This window comes from Mobula hypostoma, chromosome 8, assembly GCF_963921235.1.
Source record: "Mobula hypostoma chromosome 8, sMobHyp1.1, whole genome shotgun sequence".
NCBI lineage: Eukaryota > Metazoa > Chordata > Chondrichthyes > Myliobatiformes > Myliobatidae > Mobula > Mobula hypostoma.
The window spans coordinates 141,076,404-141,091,849 of NC_086104.1; the positions used below are offsets into that span (position 1 = coordinate 141,076,404).

Here is a 15,446-nt window from a genome sequence, read left to right on the forward strand (position 1 = left end):
CACATCTCCATACTAGACTTTTCTCTTAAGATTATTCTTTGACTATGACAGAGCTGACAATGCAGGGTAGGATAGCTGGGAGTGATAACTCAACGCATGTGACCCCACTGCTATTATGTTGAATGCAACAGTCAATTTAAAATCAACCCCACTGAATATAATTCGTCAGCTTCACAACCACAAAGGAATGAGTAAGCACTGATGTGCAGGTAAAATACAACATAATTCCAGGGCATAAAATTTGTTCTTTCCTTCTAGCCTTTGAAAGTTGTGGAGGAGTACAAGGGAATTGAATTTCACCCACCACAAGCAAATACTCACATCATAACCTCGTAGGACAGCAAGGTGGAAGGACAGAAGTTGGAGTGGGATGACACTGAGGATGCCCTGCAGGCAATCCACACTGTGAGGCACTTTAATTACTCGGTTAACACTCTTTATCGTCTCATAATCATCCCTGTCACAGATGACCACTGGTCGACCCTGAAAGAGTAACACAATAACAAATTGAACAGACTGCAATTTCAGAAACGTTAGCCACTAACTACCTGTCACTTCTGTTATTATTATATTAATGCTCCGAACCATCATCGTGTTACTTGCAAGTATTAATTGACTGTCCTGTGACCCTTTTATCCCATTACATCCTTGCTGTGTTAGATCAAGATTCATTGCACAGTGATCTATTGTAACATTGTCAAGTCTCCAATATCGTAGGCGCAGAGGATTGTTTTTCCCTAAGCAATGAAACCTGTGAGCCTGTAATGAAAAATGTCTATAACTATAGACTGCTCAGAAACAGCACAAAAGCTGCACTTAAAGGATCGCTTTCAAATGCAGTAACCATCGTTATACTGGCTAATGCATTAGATTTTTGGTGCAATGCTAACTCCCACAACAAGGTGAAGGATCAGTTCTTCAATCATCAGCGTAAAATAGATACAAGCTTTGCCCTGGACATTAAGATGCAAACTACATCCACTCAACTCTTCTTCACAGAGCAGTTGAACATTAGAAACCTGAAATATCACAACAGCTGCTAATATCTGGCCGGCATGGTGAAGTAGCCATTGATGCAATGGCTTTACAGTGCCTGTGATCACCAATCGGGGTTCAATTTCTGCTGCTGTATGTGAGAAGTCTGTACACTCCCCTCGTGACCACGTTAGTCTCCTCTGGCTGCTCCAGTTCCCTAACACATTCCAAAGATGTTCAGGTTAGTGAGTTGTGGCATGCTATGCTGATGCCGCAAGTGTTTGCCCCCAACTCAGTCTTCGCACCATGCTGGTCGTTGATGCTTTTTCACTTTATGTTTTGATGTGCAGTACTGTGCAAAAGTCTTGGGCACACACATATAGCTGGGGTATCTGCAATGTATTTGCCAACGTGGAGTGGAGAGCAAGTTTCTAAAGCTAGCGGGAGCAAAGGATATTGGGAGTGGCGAGGGTGGAGTGTGCGAGAGGAGTGAGGGACAGGTGGCAGAGAAGTGCCATGGGCAGCACTGGTGCAGACACACAAGCCCAGAGGCACCAGGCAAGGACATACGATTCCAAACAATTGGTTTATGATCATTGCAGAATGCCTCTCTGGTGCTTACCATTCCCTTCTGCTTTTCCTAACCATGATTCCCCTCTCCCTGCCTCCTGCCAGTCCACATTAGAGACCCATATCAGAATCAGACTTACTATCACTCACATCATGAAATTAGTGTTTTTTTGTGATAGCAGCAGAGTGCAAAACACATAATTACTACAGTTCTGTGCAAAAGTCTTAGGCACCCTAGGTATATAGATGTGCCCAAGACTTTTGTACAGTATTAAACGTGTGACAAATGAAGCGAACTAAATCTATAATCTCACCTGAAATTTAACGTTAAATAGCCACCAAGTAATTATTAATGTTCATTGTTCAGACACCTGTACTATAAAAAAAGATCTTACAGGAAGGAGACTGAAATAAAGGCAGCTCAGTGTACACCGTACCTGCCGTGCAACGACTTGCTGCAGGGCGTTTTGGCACTTGGTATATGTGTGGTCCCTCATGATCACCATGATGACGGGCATCAACTTGTCCACCAGAGCCAATGGTCCATGCTTCAGCTCTCCAGCTAGGATGCCTTCTGAATGCATGTATGTGATCTCTTTGATTTTCTGTGAAAATAATTTTAGACACAATTACTTTAAATATAAATTTTGCACAGCTCCTGAGGAAAAGGTACCAAAAGCAACATGCTCTACAAAGAGCCTGCTGGCCTGCTTCTGTGCTGTAACAATTCTATTTTATTCAGAAATCAATGTGTTCACCTGCCTCATATATCTCCAACTTGCATTCCTTCATTTGGTTTAAAATCACAGTTTTTTATAAACTGGTTTGTCTATGGTAAATCCACCTCTTTCATTCAATTGGAGATTGTCCCTCTTCAGAATTAATTGAAGCAAACGACACATCACCTGCAAGAGGACCACAACCTTGTTATGATTTGGAAGCTTGCGTGCCTCAAAGACCTGGAGAGTTATATTGACTGGAGTCAGGGCTTTATGCTTGGTAGGGTTGTCCATGCCAAACTGGTCAAAGGGAAGAGGCCAGGCTAGGCATGGTCCATTGATCCTCCAGTTTCAGCTCAGGGCTAACAACCCTGACTGGTCAAAAAAGACTGTTACAAAACAGTAAGAATCTTTATCTAGGTGCAATGGTATGGTCAGAGATGGAGAACCTTCATTGCTGCCCGCGATGTAATGGGCAGCAAGTAACATTGTACATCCATATGCAACTATTGGATCACTGGATGAAATCCTCTCCAATAAACTTTGTTTTAAACATAATCTCTCCTGCAATTCTCTTGTCTGTTGGATACTTCTCAGTGAAATGGCCCCTCACCAAAAATCTCACTGGAGGATATCCCTGCACTGACTAACAATGGACAGATTAATTTCCCTATCATCTGAGCAACCTCCCAACAGATTTTCTTTCAATAAGACTTCTGAAGATCTGAGGGCAGGAACATCACTATTTATCTGACACTGCCTCAAAAAAATAATTGTATTACAGCTTCCTCAACACAAAATTCTTCCTCCTTTAGGGTCCAGGCAATAAAGTTTGAAGGGTACAACTTTTTAGATTTGAAAGGATGCATTTTCTTGATAGATCCTTTTCTTAAGGCTTACGCCCCTTCGCAATGTGACCCAGATTTTGGAAAATTAGAAATGATGCACAATTGCATTATTTAGTACAGAGTGAGCAGCAAACATTGAGATCTGATGTGTATCAACCAAACTCCTCATAAGCCAAGTTTAATGCGATTCCCACTCTTGCAAGGAGGCAATATCACAGAAAGAAAGCTTATATTTGAGGAAATCTTAGAGGTAGGATCCTATTTCTAGTCAAATTGACCTTATTCTTTTGAGAGGATTTGCAGATTAAATATTTGGCCATGTAGAGATATGACTTTAAAATTTTGCATTCTGAACACAATATACAGGGTTCAAATTCTTCACTTCCTTCACACATGGCTCCAATTGATTTCCTCTGCACGCTCAGTCAGAATTCATGACCCCTGGTGCCACAATAATGATTCCTTTCAGATGGTGCTTTGTCTAATTAATGGCAGCAGAGGCTGCTGAAGTGGAATCATATAGAAGAGAAGGAGCAAATAGGTTAATTATCATCTCTGAAGCTCACTGCGGAAGTAAAATTTTGCTTTTAATTTTACCCACTTAGTTTCTGAGGAACAGCCTACAAGGCAGAATTGCAGTTTTGTAAATAGTCATTTTCATCACCCAAGGGAGTTAAAATGCCTTCAGCTGTCTGGCTTTGAAAGAAAACCTTTGCTGCCAACGCAGTTTTGAGATGTATTTATCTGACATTTAGATTCATTTAATTGCAGATTCAGAGTAACAGCTTTTGATGAAGCTGTCTAAAATATTACCATTTATTTCCAAGTAGTAATTTTATTTTTTGCTTATAGCTTTATCTCCTTGCTGAACAGAATGGTTTTCTTGGATGCAATTCACATCTAGACCTCCTGTGCCATAAGCAGTGTGGTCAGTGGGATATCCAAGATAAACAACTGGGCTTCACATTCACCACCCCAAAGGGAAGCACCAACTGGGAGCTGAAGTATCAGCATACTGACTGATTCAGCACACAGTAATTAGGCACATTAATGTGTATTTTAACAAACACAAGTTGAACTGACAAATAAAATTTAAAAAAAACAATAAAATGCAAGGTTGAATAGGTCCCATGTTCCTCTACGATGAGGACTTTAAACATGGCAGGGTGGATAAATTCACTGACACTGATGTTCACAAAATTACAGAAATCAAAAAGAACCAGGTTCTGGCCATTAATTTCTTATTAAATTCCTGTGGATAAAACTGCCATTGTGTGTGCCTTGATTGCAAGCTTTCTTCCCTAAATAAAGTTCAAGGTATTGTGAAAGGAATGGAATTAGCCGATGGGTGCAGACAAGCAAATAGCCTCTGGAATTTTCTGGCCAAGGAAGATCTCCAACCACACCCTACTTCAGTGTTACCAAGAGGACACGGTCACAATCATCATAAGGAGACACGGGAGATGGATTGGGCAAGAGGCCAACTCCACCGTCAAGACAGCACCTCATTGGACCCCTGAAGGATGGAGGAGACCAAAGACAACTTGGCACCATGCGATAGTGGCAGAAATAATGACCCCGAACCATACCTGGGGCACAATAGAGAAGATGGATAAGGACAGATAGAGATGGAGGATCTTCGTTGCTGCCCTAAATAACAGGCATTTGACGATAATGATGCAGAGAAGCAAATGCTTTGGCATCTATCCAAAAGTGTCAAACTCTGCTATGGTTTTAATCTTTAGTCAAATATTTTGCAATGTTTTATGCCTTTTTTGTATAAACCCTGCTACTGTGCATGAGACTTTGTGCAGATAGGTCAATTGTTTCAGTTCTGTCCACAATGGAAAAGTTTTCAGTAGCATGTTGGATTTCACAACTTCACAACTAAGATCGTTTAACATTTTCTTTCCAAGAGATAAGCAACTGAACTGTGTGCATTACATAAAGCTTCCCATTGGGTGTTTGTTGGTCCTGTTTTTTTTAAATGGGTTCCTTCAGGTCTCTTGGTCTGTGGCTGCCTGTAAGGAGAGGAATCTAAAGGCTGTATAATTTATAGTTATATAAATTAATACTTAAATAAATTAATTATAAAGCAATTTATAATTACATAAATTAATATATTTATAACTTAATTGGTATTAAATGTAATTCAAACTTTTGAACCATATACGTTGTATAAAACCAAATAGTACTAAAACTTGAGTTTTTGAAATGAGACTGGAGCACAAATGATTAATGAAAACTTGGAGACCAAAAAACAAAATCCAACCATTTCACATGCAATTTAATGTGGATAAATGTGAGGTTATCCACTTTGGTGGCAAAAACAGGAAAGCAGATTATTATCTGAATGGTGGCCGATTAGGAAAAGGGGAGGTGCAACGAGACCTGGGTGTCATTGTACACCAGTCATTGAAAGTGGGCATGCAGGTACAGCAGGCGATGAAAAAGGCAAATGGTATGCTGGCATTCATAGCAAGAGGATTTGAGTGCAGGAGCAGGGAGGTACTACTGCAGTTGTACAAGGCCTTGGTGAGACCACACCTAGAGTATTGTGTTCAGTTTCGGTCCCCTAATCTGAGGAAAGACATTCTTGCCATAAAGGGAGTACAAAGAAGGTTCACCAGATTGATTCCTGGGATGGCAGGATTTTCATATGATGAAAGACTGGATCGGCTAGGCTTATACTCTCTGGAATTTAGAAGATTGAAGGGGGATCTTACTGAAACGTATAAAATTCTAAAGGGCTTGGACAGGCTAGATGTAGGAAGATTGTTCCTGATGTTGGGGAAGTCCAGAATGAGGGGTCACAGTTTGAAGATAAAGGGGAAGCCTTTAAGGACCGAGATGAGGAAAAACTTCTTCACACAGAGAGTGGTGAATCTGTGGAATTCTCTGCCACAGGAAACAGTTGAGGCCAGTTCACTGGCTATACTTAAGAGGGAGTTAGATATGGCCCTTGTGGCTAAAGGGATCGGGGGTATGGAGAGAAGGCAGGTACAGGGTTCTGAGTTGCATGATCAGCCATGATCGTACTGAATGGTGGTGCAGGCTGGAAGGGCCGAATGGCCTACTCCTACATCTATTTTCTATGTTTCTACGTTTCTATTTCAATGGAGCATCAGTGATACAGCAAAGGTACACTGATCTAATGGTTAAGTTACTGGACTGGAAGCCACATTTCTTGACTGATCCAGTGAGGTGTTTCTGAATTGTAGCACGGTAACTAAATAAATCTGTACTTATGAAACTAGTCTCAGTAACAGTATAAGAACTGTCATAAAGACATCTGGTTCATCAGTCTTCTTCATAAAAGAAAATCCAGACTATGTATTACTGCAGATATACTAATGCACTCCTCACTGCATCCTTCCTTCAAAGGACAAAGCCGGTAATATCCATATTTAAGTGAGTGAATAATATTTTAAATAGATGCAGCTTAAGGCAGATGCATCTTCTAACAAGCTTAACTCCAAGAACAACAGCAGAACAATACAGCACGGGTGGACAATTATGGCTGTGCTTCTCCTTTGAAAATGCTCAGATGTTGTTCGATAATACACCTGTTATCAAACAATATTGAAAACACAATATTGTTGCTTCTCTTGAATCTAAATTTCCATGCCAGGACTAAGTGTGCAGTATCGCTTGTTCAAACCCTCAAAATGGACTGCAACAAATATAAAAACATTATACTTAGCAGCAAGAATGTACAAGATTTTTTTTTAAATATGCTAGGCTTTACTGAAAGAAAATGGTAGACTCATGGCATCACTAAAAAACAATTCCACACCCTTGTTATTTATTTTCACTCGCCACGTGGACAGAGATTTTCCATTACAATTACTTGTTCAGCATTATTTTCTTTTTACCCAAATTGCACTGGCTTTTATTCCACTTTTGTGAAGCCAGAGACATCAGTCAAGATGACTTCCAATGAATCATCTTCATTCACACATCTGTAAATGTCAGTAAAAGATGTGACCTAATTCTTACAAAATCCATTTCAGTTGTAGCTTTTCCAAGCCAAAACATCTTCTCAATGCAACTTTCCTGTAAACACCAGAAAATTAAAGCAAGCTGAGTTGCCTGTTTCAAAATGAGTGTGTTGTTAGATTGCTTTATTCCTACTCATGAAATTGGCCATCTTTGATACACATAAAATTATAGGAAGAGGCCTTTTGAACCATCATGTCTGAATCAGCTCCTCAGTAATACAGATCATCTTTACTTAGTGACTGTCTACAGCTCTGGAGTCCCTCCCGTTTCCAGTATTTATCTCATTCCCTTTCAAGTTAGCTTCAACTGCCTTTCACAGTAGCACCACCTACAAACTTGTAACTCATTGCATAAAAATATTTTCATTTCTTCTTCTTCATCTTTTGTCAATCAAGTTAAACCTATACCCAAGTTACACTCTCCTGACAGGGACAACATTTCCCTACTTAATTCAACAAAAAAAAGGAACTATTAAATTCTTCCTCGACCTTCTGTGCTTCTTTAGCCCCTCCATGTAAATACTTTCTCATTTCTATCCTTCAAATAAATCTCTTCTGCAGTTTTCACAGAGTGTTGGCTTCTTTCCTGAAGTGTGATGCCCAGATCTGCACACAAAGCCCATAACTTACTTTATTCCAATGGTCCTGTAGAGAACCACCAACGAGATGCTCTTTGTGCCTCTGATTTCCGTGTCAGTGTGAAAGTCAGAAATGAGCTGGGTGGCAGCTGCCGGCATGTACAGCCCCTTACTCTGCTGCAGGGCACAGCACCCTGTCCATATGCTGAGTCTTACGCCCTACATGCCCGTTGTATGTAATATGGCCCCATTCTTTTATCTTACTTTATTTTATTTTAAGATACAACACAGTAACAGTCTCTTTGACCCAACATACCACCCAATTATAGCCAAGTGACCAATTAACCAACTAACCTGTACGTTTTTGGAATATGGGAGGAAACCATCGCACCCAGAGGAATCCCACACAGTCACAGGGAAAAAATACGAACTCCTTACAGCCAGCGGTGGGAATTGAACCCAGGTCACTGGCGCTGTAACGCGATGCACTAACTGCTATGGTACACCCGTGAATGGAGCCATTCAGTGTGCCTGAATAAGAGCAATTAAGTTTGTGTTCCTAATATTATTTATCCTTTATGTTTTTAATAAATGCAGAACACTTGTATGAGTTTATCATTTTTAAGTTTTTTTTTAAAACTACTCTAAATTCTTTTGAGCACTTCTAATCTGCGAATTTGTGAACAGTTTGCAAAGAATTTGCAAAAGAGTCTGCGAATCTCTGCGAATCCACTGAAGAAGTCAAAGAACGAATGCCTGGAGTCTGAGTCAAAGTCCGCTGGAGGCTGAAGACATCTTGTCCTGCACGTGCATGGGTAGGAGGAAGGAACAGGGGTTCTTTTGTTGTGGGTTCTGTGTCATTCTGACGAGCACTCTCGTCATGTTATGCTAGCGCTGGAATATGCAGCAATACTTAAGGTCTGCACCCAGCACGCCTTCAGGTGCGTTGGTCGTAAACACAAACAACACGTTTCACTGTGTTTCAGTATACATGTGATAAATAAATCTGAATCTTAACCAGCAGCAACGATTAAGATTTGTTAACAATACCCTTGACAAACATTTAAAAGGTCACAGGTCAGGGCCATGGGCTGAGGTGTTATCACTGCCTGCAGAGAGCAGCACTTTGTGGCTCAGCCAATGGCAGTGTTGTCTGGATCGCAACTGGACGTCCTGGGCAGCAAAGAGGAGCTGCCAGAATTAGTGGAGAGTGGGTCAGATCTAACAAAACAGGAACCAACAATCCAGATGAGTTGTTTCCAGGGAACTAACAATGCTTGCCATATACCTCTCCGCACACAATGCCCCCAAACAGTAATGGATTCTCCCTTCAACCTTATACCACTTTGAAAGATGTGGACATACGCTGTAGGTTTCTCTGTCCCCCAAATTGCCAATGTAATTCCAGAAATAAATATCTGTTTACAAGCTTAACAGAACAGCAAAGGCTTCCCGTGCAAAAAGGATAATATATTCTCTCTTTTGTCTAAAGCTAGCCAAAACAACCAGTATACAAAGTTTGAATGCATCTGTATCTGGAGCATTTTGTCCCTTTCAGTTGCACTTATTGTTGACACAACAAACTCCCACAACGTATCTCACCTGCAATCCTTGTTCTGATTTTTGACCAGCACAGGACAATTGGTTAGGTACGTGATATCCAAACTAAATCCTGGAGAATGCATTTATTTATTTATATTTAGAGATACAGCCCAGTACAAGCCTTCCTAGCCCAACGGGCCCACAGTGCCCAACTAACCTACTATGCTGAAAACCTTTGGAACGTCGGAAGAAATTGGAGCACTTGTAGGAAAACCAGTGCAGTCCCAGGACAAAGATTGGCTGACTGGAAGACGGCAAAGAGTGGGAATAAAGGGGGCCTTTTCTTTTTTGCCACTGGTGACTAGTGGTGTCCCAGAGGGCTTGGCAATGGGTCTGCTACTTTTCATGTTATATGTTAATCACCTGGATGGTAAATTGATGAATTTCTGGCTAAGTTTGACGACAAAACAAAGATAGGTGAAGCAGCAGGCAGTGTTGATGAAGTAAGGAGTCTACAGAACTTGGCCAGAGTAGGAGAGCGGACAAACAAGTGGCAGAAGGAATACAGCTTAGTGAAGTGTATGGTTATGCATTTTGGTAGTAGAAATAAAGACACATTTTCTAAATGAGGAGTACATTTACAAATCAGGGATGCAAAAGACTTGGGAGTCCTAGTGCAGGATATCCTAAACGTTAACTTACAAGTTGAGTTGGTAGTAAGGAAGGCAATGCAATGTTAGAGGAATAGAATATAAAAGCAAGGATGTAGTACCGTGGCTTTATAAAGCACTGGTTAGACAACTCAGAGTATTGTGAGCTGTTTTGGGCCCCTTATCTGAGATAGTATGTGCTGGCATTGGAGGGGTCCCAGAGAAGGTTCATGAGTATAGAAACATAGAAAATAGGTGCAGGAGTAGGCTATTCGGCCCTTCGAGCCTGCACCGCCATTTATTATGATCATGGCTGATCACCCAACTCAGAGCCCCGCCCCAGCCTTCCCTCCATACCCCCTGACCCCCGTAGCCACAAGGGCCATATCTAACTCCCTCTTAAATATAGCCAATGAACTGGCCTCAACTGTTTCCTGTGGCAGAGAATTCCACAGATTCACCACTCTCTGTGTGAAGAAGTTTTTCCTAATCTCGGTCCTAAAAGGCTTCCCCTCTATCCTCAAACTGTGGTCCCTCGTTTTGGACTTCCCCAACATCGGGAACAATCTTCCTGCATCTAGCCTGTCCAATCCCTTTAGGATCTTATACGTTTCAATCAGATCCTCCCTCAATCTTCTAAATTCCAACGAGTACAAGCCCAGTTCATCCAGTCTTTCTTCATATGAAAGTCCTGCCATCCCAGGAATCAATCTGGTGAACCTTCTTTGTACTCCCTCTATAGCAAGGATGTCTTTCCTCAGATTAGGGGACCAAAACTGCACACAATACTCCAGGTGCGGTCTCACCAAGGCCTTGTACAACTGCAGTAGTACCTCCCTGCCCCCTGAACCCAGGAATGAAAGGGTTAATGCATGAGGAGCCTTTGATGACTTCAGGCCTGTAGTTGTTTGAGTTTGGAAGAATGAGAGGAATCTCACTGAAACCTATCAAATACTGAAAGGCCCAGATAGAGTAGAGGTGGAGAGGACGTTTCCAATAGTGGGGTTGTTTAGGACAAGGAAGGACAGTCCCAGAAGGACGTCTCCTCAGAACAGAGACAAGGAGGAATTCATTTTGCCAGAGGATGATGAATCTGTAGAATTTATTGTCATAGGCAGCTGTGGGGCATGTCATTAGGTTGATAGGTTCTTGATTAGTAAGGGTGTCAAAGGTTACGAGGAGAAGACAGGAAAATGGGTCAAGAGGAATAATAAATCAGCCAATATGATGGAATGGTGGAGCAGACTTGATGGGCCAAATGGCCTGGTTCTGCTCCTATGTCATATGGGGAGAACGTACAAACTCCCTACAGAAACAATGGAATTGAACTTAAATTGTTGGCTCTGTAATAGTGTTAAAATCCGTCACCATATCGTTTCATCTATATTGGAGTTATTTACCTAGTGCTTTTTTTAATACCATACTTTGTAAAAGGCCATATGGCCCTTCATGTCTATGCTAGCTCTCTGACTAATCTCATTTCCCCCATTTACCTCTCTATAATGTACTTTCTCTCAAATGGCCATCAACTCCATGTTGCTCCACCTACATCAAGGGTAATTTACAGCAGCTAATTAACTTACATCTTTGTGATGTGATTGGAAATTGGAGCATTCAAGAAAAAGCCTACAGAGTCACAAGGAGAGCATATAAACACACAGACAGCATCAGACGTCAGGAATGAATCCAGGTCACTGGAATTGTAATAGAGAAGCGAGCAAGTGTACCACCCACGGGGAGAAACACTACAGCCAAGAGCAAGAGCGAGAGAGAGTGTGAGAAAGAGAGTGAGTGTGAGAAAGAGAGAAAGAAAGAAAGAAAGAGATACTTGTCACATGTACATCGAAACAGAGTGACATCATTTGTGTCAAATCCAGTCAGCAAGGCTTGTTCTGGGCAGTCCACAAGTGGTGCCACACTTCTGATGCCAACATAGCATGCCCACAACTCACAATCCTGAACTGGACATCTTACAACGTGGGGGGGGGGGGAGGAGAAACCGAGAACAAACCCACGTGGTCACGGTGAGGACGTACAGACGGCGGTGGGAGTTGAACCTGGGTTACCAGTGCTGTAAAGCATTACAGTAACTGCTCTGCTATGGTGCCCTCCACACTACGCTGTTATGCAGCACAACGTCACTGGCTTGATAACCAGAAATGGATGGTGCAGGACTTAGTTGAAGAAAAGCTTATTATTTTGGACAACCGGTAGTTACACATGCTAGTTTCTTCCTGCAATCTATTAAAACCCAAACATCAAAAAGTAGTATATTTTTTCTTAATTTAACTACTTTTCACCTAACTACTTAAATCTTCATGGTGCAGCATAGAGGGCTGCATGTTCCAGTGAGCAGTGTTCATGGGCTGCCTGCTTCTGCCTCAGTGAGTGCTGTATGTTATTCACTCAGTAATTATTGTCCATACAATTCGCCTGTAAACCTGGAGAGTCAGTTATTACTACAAGTGCTGACGTTGCCCTCCATGTTGTGAGATCTGTTCCTGCCTCAACATAGACAGGCAGTTCTCAAACAATGCACTCATTGTATGTGCTTGTGTATGATTACAACTTCCACAACCAGCACCCTGCCAGAGATTTGCTCCCCTAACCCAGACTGGAATAGAACCAATTGAGGGAGGAGGGGTAGGGGAACTTCAGAAAGCATTTAACTTGCACTGCCAACCATCTACATTGAAAGAAAAGTCACAAGGTGGAAGGACTTCTCCCTTACAATAAATAAATGTACATTTATTTGTGAAAAAAACTACCACCAGTCAGAGGAACATCTTACTTCCCCAATGTGAGCGCTGCTTAAAGTTGGCCTTGAAGCAATTCTCAGATGCTGTGTACTATCAAAAGTTTTGATAAAAAGTTAACAAGTCCCAACACTCCGGAATATCACCTCATCAGCTAACATAATGAGTAAAACCTCACCTGCCATTTAAAATTGATTATCATTTACAAAGGAAATGCATAGTTTTTTGAAATAGAGAATATAAAAGAGGAAGGGTAAAATAAATATAATAGAGTAGGAGAATACTTAGTACCAAATGCATATTTGCATTAGTTCAAGTGCATGAGCCACATAATCTGCACATTCTTTTAAGCAGGAGCTCCCAATCTTTTTATGCCATTAAGCAAAGGCTGTGGATATCCCATGTTTGCACCCCTGCTTTAATGTCTATCATATTATCCAGACTAATTTTCATTTTAGCTTTCTTCTGTCACCAAACTGCTTATAATAATAGACAAAATATTTCAACAAGTCTGACCGCATTGACAGAGAGGAATAAATAGTCAATGTTCCAGGCCAAGCCAATGCCTGCAGAATCTTTTGTGGATATAACAATACCAGACCGGACAGTGACATTCTCATGTTATAGTATAGAAAAACAATAAAGTTGAATGTAAAAGGTGGTACTTTTGAGGTTTATTGGCTGTTTATTGGAGACGAAGAGACATTAAGCTAAAAAAACTCTGCTCATTTACAAAAGGATATTTGTTATTTCCAAAAGATAATTTCTAGACATACTATGAAATTATTTGAACTCAATCTTTCTAGATTGGTCAGAATACACATCTCCAAATGTGCATGATACTGAGGAGACTAGTTCTTAGCCAGTCAGGTTGTCTGCCTTCTCTATGCATTTGTCCACCTTTAAAAATTAGAAAATGACAGCACCATAAAACATGAACATTTGCTAAAATTATTAACAAGAGCGAAACAAAATTAAGAGATGCTTTTGAGATGTCTGCTCTAGAACTTTAGGGTTACAAAGCTATTTAGCCTGCTTAGACACCTACTCCATCAACCAACTCACCAATGCTCCTTCCAGGCAAGTGGCATAGTGATAACCACGGCCCATGATGAGAACAGATTTCTGTTGGTACAGTTCTCTTGCCAGTTCCTGTATCTCCTCGTCCAGAGTTAGAACCTCCTTAATAAGATCTAAAAGGTGGAAAGGGAGAATGTTCAAAAGGATGCTAAAAATAAGAGACCTGATTGAAACTTATCGAATGGTGAAAAGTCCTGACGGAGTGGATGAGAAGAGGATGTTTCCTATTGGGGGGAAGAGTCTAGGACCAGAGGACACATCTCAGAATAGAGGGGTATCCTTTTAGAACACAGATGAGGAGGAATTTCCACAACCAAAGTGGTGGATCTGTGGAATTCGCTTTTTATTAAAAAAAGTGCTTGTGATTCGCACATGAGCATTTGCACTGACTGATTTCAGATATTCAAAACATAAAGAACATAAAGGAGCAAGATGCAGTCACAGGATATTTGTGTGCATTTAGAACTTAAGATACCCATCTAAATTTCTCAACTTAACCAAGAGTCTGTGGTAATCTGCACTCTCAAGAATCAATTCATCACAGGAAATCTGTCTAATTATTTTATCTCATTTAAGTATTTAAAACAGAGGGATCCTGAGCTGCCTGGAGATCAGGAAGCAGGGTTCACAATTTCAGACTAAAGGGGTGGCCATGCAGGACTGACAGGAAGAGAAATGTGTTTTTATAGAGGATTGTGAAGATGGGGATTCACTTCCAGTACAATCAATATTGAGGACAGTAGACTCTAGACTCAAAGAAGTCAATGTATATGGGAATAAATTTGGTGAAGTGGAGTTGATGGATAAGTGTGCCATGAAAGGTGCAACACACTCAAGGAGGATGGGTTATTTCTCCAATTTTCAATATTTATAGCTTTCACACAGTACATACCAAAGTTCCCAGATCATGCACAGCACGCTTGTGCTATGTTGACAACTGTGGGGTCTACTGCAATTGATAACTACAATCTACATGCAACTGCCGTGCAGATGCAGGGAGACCGACAGAAGGTTACTTATTTTTGGCATCATCGCCTCTGACGCAGGGGTATACTATATGTTGAAACCTTTTACAAATTCTACTGGTAGCATAGTGGTCAGCACAACACCTTACAGTACAGGCGACCCAGGTTTAATTCCCGCTGCAGCCTATGATCACGTGGGTTTCCTGTTTTTGGTACAGTCCAAAGACATACCAGTTGGTAGGTTAATTAGTCATTGTAAATTGTCTTGTGACTAGGCTATGATTAAATCAAGGGATTGGTGGGCAGCACGGCTCAAAGGGCTGGAAGGGCCTATTCCACAATATATCCCAATAAATAAAAATGAAAAGTATTTGGGATACAAATTAAATGTGCACAAACCCTGGAAGTGTCCCCAGTGCTGACATGGAAAGTCAAATAATGGCAAAAGGAGATGAAAGTAAAAATAAAATCTTGCTGTTAAGGTGGTTTATCTGCCTCTTGCTTGTTGGTATTTGCCAATTTACACGACTTCAAAACAAGCCTCTACTTAACTTTAATTGGTGAGTGTTCCCCTTATTTACCTGGTAGTGCCTTCAGACCTCGAATAATTTCCTTTCTCCTCTCCTGCATTGAAATTCTGTCTTCGCACATCAGAAGTGCAAACATCACCAGTGAGATAAATTGGCTGGTATAAGCCTGGGTGATAACAGTACACAGTTTAAGTTATTGCTAGTTAAATACAAATATACAAGAGTAGAAGAC

The 15,446-nt window shown here is 41.0% G+C and overlaps 1 protein-coding gene across 1 annotated transcript in view; it reads right to left on the reverse strand.

The window, feature by feature from the left end:
- LOC134351018 (glutamine--fructose-6-phosphate aminotransferase [isomerizing] 1-like) overlaps positions 1-15,446 on the reverse strand; it is a 104,971-nt gene that overhangs the window by 6,455 nt on the left and 83,070 nt on the right. The window contains exons 16-19 of the mRNA XM_063056985.1: positions 15,266-15,380; positions 13,705-13,832; positions 1,983-2,150; positions 322-483 (exon numbers count right to left, since the gene is read on the reverse strand). Of these exons, the coding sequence (XP_062913055.1) occupies positions 322-483; positions 1,983-2,150; positions 13,705-13,832; positions 15,266-15,380 (573 nt within the window). The remainder of the gene's footprint in view (positions 1-321; positions 484-1,982; positions 2,151-13,704; positions 13,833-15,265; positions 15,381-15,446) is intronic.